General features: G+C 36.1%; 1 protein-coding gene across 1 annotated transcript in view; it reads left to right on the forward strand.

The window, feature by feature from the left end:
* Nucleotides 1-8,304, forward strand: part of ARL15 (ARF like GTPase 15) — a 384,574-nt gene extending 376,270 nt beyond the window's left edge. The window contains exon 6 of the mRNA XM_088469486.1: nucleotides 5,817-8,304. Coding sequence (XP_088325612.1) covers nucleotides 5,817-5,969 — 153 coding nt within the window. The 3' untranslated portion in view covers nucleotides 5,970-8,304. The remainder of the gene's footprint in view (nucleotides 1-5,816) is intronic.
* Nucleotides 8,305-8,544: the final 240 nt, after the last annotated feature.

The raw sequence follows: 8,544 nt of genomic DNA on the forward strand, positions 1-8,544 counted from the left end.
CCTTTCTTATTAGAAAGGGGCACGAGGCAGGGCTGCCCACTGTCCCCGGCCCTTTTTGTGTTGGCAATTGAGCCTCTTGCTTGTTTATTAAGGTCACACCCTAAGATTGTAGGTCTTAAGATAGGCACCAGAAATGATACTGTGGCTTTATACGCCGATGATCTGCTGTTATGTTTAACCAATTATATAGAGGATATGCCTATAGTTTTACAGGTTAATCATATATTTGGTGTTTACTCTGGGTTAAAAATTAATTGGAATAAATCCTATATTCTTCCTCTTAGAGGACAACCACCTGTACTTCCTCCCATACCTCTTCCCCTGCGATGGGTATCCCAATTTAAATATTGTGGCGTCTACATTACAAACTCCCCGCTTGACTTTATAAGGCTCAATCTGTATCCACTATTTGACTACCTAAAAGTCAAAATTAAAATTTGGAGTAAGCTGCCCCTCACGGTTACAGGCAGGATAAACCTAATAAAGATGATAGTACAACCTAAGATAGTGTATATACTTCAACAGTCCCCAGTGTTTATTCCAGCCTCAGTATTCCGTAAACTGGACAACAGGCTATCTTCCTTGATATGGGTGAACAGACGACCTCGAGTTAGACTTAAAATACTTATGAGACCTAAGTCTGCCAGTGGGTTAGCGCTCCCTAAGTTTCGACTATACTACTACGCGACACAACTAACGTATGTGAGAGAATGGCTTCAAGATAACTCTCCTAATGCATTACACTCACTGTTGGTGTCTCAGGCCTCCCCTGGTCACATACCCTTACAGGCCTTGTTGAGTGACAGGGTTAATAAACCTCTTCCCCAGATACTAAAACAGGCTGTCAAGGTCTGGCGGGCTACCATTAATATCACGCACTCTTCTGGACTGGATCCTGATGTACCCTTATGGAACTCCAGGGCATTATCTGAATTGAGTTCACTTGAGGTTAGACAAGTGTGGGGCACCAAAGGTATTATTAACTCACTGGGTCAGTTATATGACGGCTCTACACTTAAATCCTTTATTCAATTACAGGAGGAGTTTTCCTTACCGAAAACTCATTTTTACAGATATCTGCAACTGCGGCATGCCCTCAGTGTTCAGTTTGGTGCTAGTCCGCCTGATATTCAGCCTTTTCCCATCAAGACAGTACTCACTTCATTGTGTTCCCATAGGTCTTTGTCCTTTATTCATACCTGTCGTCTTTTCAACATGAATCCAGGCTACTTCATCTTAAAGGAAAATGGGAGGCAGATGTGGGCTTAATAGATGACAAAGACTGGGATATGGCTTTGAGTATTCCCCGAATCTCCACTGCCTCTGTGAGATTCCAGCAAATCCAGCTATATATCTTGCATAGAGTCTATCTAACTCCAACTAGGCTGGTGAAATTTGGGGGCATTGCCTCTAATGTTTGTCCAAGATGCCGGATGGTTGTTGGTACATTCTGGCACTTACTCTGGGAGTGCCCCACAGTTCAGACATTTTGGCGCGTGGTTATACAGGTTCTTTCCAATATTGGGATTCAAGCCCCTCTCCTCATCCCGTTGGTATGCTGTTTGGGTGTTCTGGACGATACCACTCTTGATAAATATGAAAGGCAGTTGGTTATCAACTTGTTTACTTTAGCTAAAGTCAGTATAGCTCGCAATTGGTTGGCCTCTCAGGGTCCGGACTTCCGTGCTTGGCTGGCGCTGGTTCGCACCACTGCCAGACGAGATATATCTGTAGTTAACTCGAAAGGCTGAATTTAAATATGACCGTATTTGGGGTAGTTGGTACAGGTCCCTGAAGTGTAATGGCCAATTGTTGTTTAAATGATTGTATGATTTACTGCAGGCTTGGGAGAAGCTCCTCTTCTCTCTTTTATTTTATTATTATTATTTTTTTATATATACAATATATAAGATACTGTTTTTTCTATAATAAAAGTAGGTTTTGTTTACTGTAGGATATGGGGTGTGTGTATTAAATAATATGGTGGAATAGATGTCCTAATTGTGATATTGTATTAGAATATTTTGTGTTTAGGATGAGTGGTACAAATTGGATATGTTTGTAATATATGCAACATTTTTATAAAGTCGAGATGATGTTTAAAATTTGAAGGCATGTTAGGGTTATTTAAAATACTGAATATTTCTGTACCATATTACGGTGTAAATATACCCTTATTTGATACGATGATGTATATGTTTTTTTACTGAAATATGCAATTATTATTGTTACTGTTTGTATTGAGTGTTGGTTTTGTGAAAACTCCAATAAAAAAATGAAAATAAAAAAATACTCAATTTTAAAAATAAAAAAGGGTGGCATGATAACTTGAAGCAGTTTTAATTTAAATAGCCAGATTTGTTGATCAATTTAAATATTGCACAGCCTTGCTCATGACAAAAAGCATGATATTGAAAATATAAGCACATTTTAAATTGCTGTACAGTTATGTTTACAATCGTAATGTGTATTGACATGTAACAACCCCCGGTGAGGGGCTGAAAGCCATTGTACACTCCATCAATACAGCTTGTGATGGTGGGCACCAGACACTATGTTAGAGGGGAAGACATTTAAATAAAAGTGGAAGTTGTGGAAAGAGCCGTTGGTGAGTGGAGAGGAAGAACATACAAGGCATCTTAGAGGGCAAATGTCTTATCCCTGTGTGAAAGAGAGCTAACGGGGGAACCCCTGAGTGTCAGTCTAACAGAAACGGGAGCTCAACAAGGAGTTAAGCTTTTCATGATTGGAGAGAGACTGAAATTTTGCTAAATATCTGCTCAAAATAAAAAAGAAAATTGGAAACAACATTGTCAAGTATTGGTCCATATCAAATACTAGTATCTCTTGACGTATAAATGACATGAGCCCTCAAAAACATGAATAGATTTGTTTTTATATTTATATGCCGTGACTCTAGAGCATACTTTGCTTATGCAAAGTCTATAGAAAAATGTAAAATACACTTTCCTGCAGAAAAATGCAGAATACTGTATCTTCACACGAAAGTTACTAACCAGATCTCATTACAGTAACCTCAAGTGTGCTGTCACTGTGACGTGAGTTGTCATGTTGTCCATTCTTGTTATTTTGTGTTGCCTTGGGTGCATTTTATTGTTACGAGTCATTGCTGAGAATTATGATTTCAGATACTTTGTACAGTAGCTGTCTTTTTTTTTTTTTGGTTCCTTTTACATATATGCAGAAGATATACATGTAGGTAGTAGCTGGTCTATAGTAAATATTGATTCTTTATTATTATTATTATGATTATTATTATTATTTTTATATTGGTAAATCTTCATTTAGATTCATCACATAAAATACAGTGTAGGTAGCTGTTTTTTTTGGGGGGGGGCTCAACCAATATTCATGGGACATTACTGAGATATGAGAAAATTTGGAAGATTCAATTGGCTAATATATCGCAGGATGTAAGGCAGGAAAATCTCGCTTCTTATAGCACACATCCCATATTGCTGCAAGCAAGAACACGCAAGACTTCCACACAGTAATGACCGGACATCTGCGCAGCCACAAATGTCCTATTCAGATATTTTCTTAAAGTAATAAATTAATGAATATATAAAAATGCAAGCAATATTGGGGTGCTGCTGTATTCTATTTTATAACATGGATTATCAAGGTCTCTCTTATTCAGCCAGACAGATCATTTTCTAATTGGTCCCCATTAAGATACTGGTTATATAATTAGTAGAAGGTCAAAGCAAGAAAGTAATTTATTATGTATTATATATACGTGGTGCCCTAAGTTATTGGAACCAGTTTGCTTTAACAGTGTAGAGTACCTTCATCATTAGCAGATGTGAAATTTGAATATGTTTGGTCTTGACTCAGAACTATCTGTTTCTTCCCATATTCAATTTGTTCCCAAATCATATTGCATATCATTTACATCTAAGAAAAAATCTCCAGAATATACACACATCTCACACATGGCTCATCAAAAACTTTAATTCATGCATTCACTTGATCATGCTTTCCCTAATTTCAATAGCATCCTTGCTGGTCTTCCAATAACCAGACTTTCACACCTACAATATATTTTGATTGCATTGACCAGACTGATTTTCCGCACTTAAAGCTCTACTGCTGCTCCTCGCTGTCAGACATTGCCTGCCTGCATTTTACCAAATCCAGTGTTAGATACTTGGGCCATCATTGCAAAGTCAATAACAAGACTACATCAACATTCATCGCTTCACTTATCACAAAATATTTCCCAGCGATGCCCCTTTCCTCTGCATCTGTACTCATTACCTGCACCCATTCCCACTTACAGGATTATTTTTGGACTACATACACTCTGTGCAATGCCAACATGTCCTCCCAACAAGGCACTGTTCTAGTATCCAAGTGTTCCCTGAAAACTCACTTCAAGCTTATCAAATTGCTCGACCTCCAACTTCTCACCTCACCTTAGCTAATCTACCTGATTAACACCTCTCTATACAGTTCACACAAAACATACATGTGTTCTCTTTCGATATTCATATAACTTTCTGACCCAAAACCAGCTGTGTGACTAAATCATGTAGTCTACCTAGCACGTTTTACCCTTGCAATCTGTCTGGACCAATATGCAAAATGTTTCAAAAACCTATTGTACAAATTCCTATTAGCCTATAGATTGCAAGCTTGCAAACAGTGCCCTCTTACCTCATTGCCTGCTGGCACTATTTAAATGTTAATTCATAAATTTTACTGTTTATTTTTAGTGTCTTATGTTTTTATTTTTTTATATTCAGAATAGTTTGCTGAAACTTTCTTATTTCACAATATTATTTTAGTTTGAATGCGCATACCAAGAGCATTATAGTATGGTGAAATAGCTTTTAAGTTATTTAATACACTGTCCCACATAATGTTTTGAAACTGTTTGTTGGCTAAAGTGTAAGCAGTGTCATAATAAAATGTCTTTATTTTATGTCAAGTGTTCACACTAAAAATGTAAACTTTAAAGCATATAGTACTTCAGACCTATATATTCACTGTCTTGCATTCAAATACGTATCACTACTTTATTATTGTATGATGTAGCGCAGGACAAAATGTGAAAGCATATCAGTTATGTTTTCTATGATATCGCTGCCTATGTGACAGTGCACCAGTCTGTACAGCACATAATCTTGTACCTAGTAGAATGCAAGCTAGTGCCTTACTGAGGCATCTTCAGTGTCCCTGATAAGTGCAATAGAGCGCTCTCTGGTTGTCCACACCAGTGCGATGGAGAGATTTGGAGCTAAGTGCACAAATTGCAGATTAGACCGTTGAATGCACAGGCCTTCATATACTGTATGTACATTTTGGTGCACTAAAGTCGGGTCACACAATGTCGCACCACAAACTTGTGTCACCCAATAGACAACCTATTCACTTTACCAAAACAATAAAGCCATGGCAATTTTCACTGGTAGACTTATATTGAGGAGGTACAGTGCATAGCCCATTCCTTGATGGTCCATGTCAAAATGCAAACCTCAGTTCATGGTGGCTAGTGTTTAATATACCAATATATTGCTGGGTTCGTAATGGCTAAGTGTACGTTATAAAGCTCAGTGCCTGGTGGCTACAGTATACAATCATCCAATAGGCTCATGTTTGTGATGCCATGTTTTTATTGAATTGATAGGCTGCATTCTCCTAAATACAGTCCAGCCTCTGAAATGGCCACCTCCACTGTTAGAGGACATTAAACCTCAGAGACAGCCAACAATGCATGCACAGATCATTCCTTTGTTTTTCAGATTATAAAAATTTACCCATTACTAATTTGATGTATCTTTTCCTTCCAGATCAAAAAGTATTTTGAACTTGAACCACTTGCACGAGGAAAGAGGTGGATTCTACAGCCAACCTCATTGGACAACATGGAAGCCGTAAAAGACAGCTTTTCAATGCTAATAAATTTACTAGATGAGCGAGAACTTGAGCCTATTCAAATATGAACTATCCTATGGAACAAACCATTGTATCTGTACTGTTAGCTGCCTTTACTCCAGAGGAAGTACACAGGGAACATCAAGCCTTGGTTCTGAAAGCGTTCTCCATTGTTTTGCTGCCTTACATCTACTCGCCTACCTTGATTTTTTTTTTTTTATAAATATCCTGGGTTTACTTTAAGCATCTATGGCATCTACCTGGCCACTATTGCTCATGCTGATCAGACTGTAAATAATGCCTAAATATACATTGGAAGAAGGAAAAGAGGACCCCGTGATAATTGAATAAATACAGCTTTTGACACCTTGCATATCTATATTGTTCAACAAATTCTCCATACCATTTTCACGTGAATTTGTTTGTAACATGCTTAGTTTTCATTTGTCATTTGAATACCATTGTACTGTTTAAAACCCCTTATTGATATCCACTTCAAGAGTATATATCACTCTCGGTGAACACATTTTATCACCGAAGCATGATTCAAGAAGTAATATTTTAACAGTCTTTATAAATTTTGTTTCAGCCAACATTGTTACTGCTTCTACCATTTGTAGTCAATTGCTATACCTTATGGTAAGTTGTTATACATATAAAATAGTATAATATTTGTTGGGTGTATTCCTAAGTTGCAGGTATTAAAATGTACTACGTATTAATAAGTAAAAAGTACTTCCTTATAAAATAAAAGAGTCAAGTTTTTGGGCATTTTTTTAACAAGAGAAAATAAAATTTTAAAATACATACAAAAAAAGCAAAACCCGCTGTGATGATCTCAGTATCAAGCATTGCTACCATATAGTACTACTGAATTTACTTTACCACATCGCAGGTAGTCCAAACATAGCCTGTTTTTTTTTTCTTTTATTCATAGCTTAATATAGATTTTTTTTTGTAATTGAATAGAAAAAACATTACTGTTATCTTGCAGTGTTGTTCTTTCTACAATACACAATGATGTATTACAGTGAAGTTAATGCATTTTGGCATAATATTTAATTATATTTTTAGTTTAAACACAACCAAGTTTTCCACTATGCTATATAGATGTAAAATACATACAAAGTTGCACATGTGGATAGGAAAATTATTATTTTAACTTTTTTGCTTTTTGACTTTCTAATTATTATTGTTTTTTTTTTTAATAATCTGCGGCAGTAAGAAAATAAAACAGTATTATGGTAATCTTACTATACATCTGTATTCTGCCATTAAACACTACTTTACACATTATACTTCTTAAAGAAACATTTATAATAAAATGAAAAAAAAAAATAGGTCTGTGTGGAGGAGTCGGACACAGTAAAGGAAAAGGGACCTGATAAGTGAATTCTGCATAAAACATGAATGTTCATCATAGAATGATTGTAATAATATATTAATCTTTATATTAAAACATTTTCTTTAAAGTATATTATTTCCTTTATTTTGGAATGGGGGGGGTTCTTTGACTGTGAACAAAAAAAATAACTCATTAAAAACTGAACGGCACAAGATTTTTATTAACAGATAAGAGTTAATCTTTTTCTTCTACATATTTATCAAGCACCTAAAAAATTAAAAAAATTAACGATAAGGTAATGCTATTACAAATAGGATTGTAATGCAAGGTCTATTGTTTTTATAAGGAATATTGTGGTTTGATATTGTTTAGCCATCTGTGAATTTGCTTTTTGGTTCTGTTATATGTGTTTGTATGTGTCTGCCTTGGGCACCAACATTTTGTAAGACCTGTGATACTGTATTTTAGTAGTCACAATAAAAACACTATCCATCAGTCCTCAACAGCAGCTGCTTTTGACAAGCTTCTGTCTGACGCCGAATGCTTTACAACTGTCAGCAAGCTTCTGTCTATGTCTGCCAGATCTAAGCTTTTGGTCCTGCCCTTCCCTCTGTTTTACATGAGCATACATCTTTTACATACATATCTAGATCCAGAGACATGTTTTGAAAGTCACTGTTGATGTGCTGTATATATTGTTGCTGCATATCGTGCCATGTCTATGATGTAGGCGACCCGAACCTGTAATGTAATTAAGTGTATTTCATTGTATTTATAGAAGTGACCGATTTTTGTAACCTGTTAGCTCGGGCGGTTTTCTCTTTTTGTAATGATCATTTGTTTATATGACAGCAGTTTGTATCTTTGCTATAGTTGGAAGAGTAATACTGTTTGTTCATTATCTAACATATTATTCTATCTTTATACTAAATCAACTATACTTGCATAACACAGAAGTCTTATGTTGAGAGTGCTACGAACAAATAAAATGTTTTAAATATATATAATATATATATAATTTCTATTGTGTATGAAAATAAATGAAAATGTAACATTCAGACTGAATATTTTCTTTCATTTCAATCTCCAATTTGGTGGGGAGTGTGTGGGGGCAAGGGGGTGTTGATAATAAAGATTATTAGACTACACCAGTGGCATCTTCCAGCCTTACTCGGATTCCACTTCGAGGCAACACATCATCCTCACGGCGTTGGATTCTAGCGGGTTTTGGATTCTATATAAGGCACCGCAGATGGGACTCAACGCCATTTCCTTGTCAGGAATGCTGCTGTATGCTA

This window comes from Taudactylus pleione, unplaced genomic scaffold (genome assembly GCF_031769625.1).
Source record: "Taudactylus pleione unplaced genomic scaffold, aTauple2 ptg000092l, whole genome shotgun sequence".
Taxonomy (NCBI): Eukaryota; Metazoa; Chordata; class Amphibia; order Anura; family Myobatrachidae; genus Taudactylus; species Taudactylus pleione.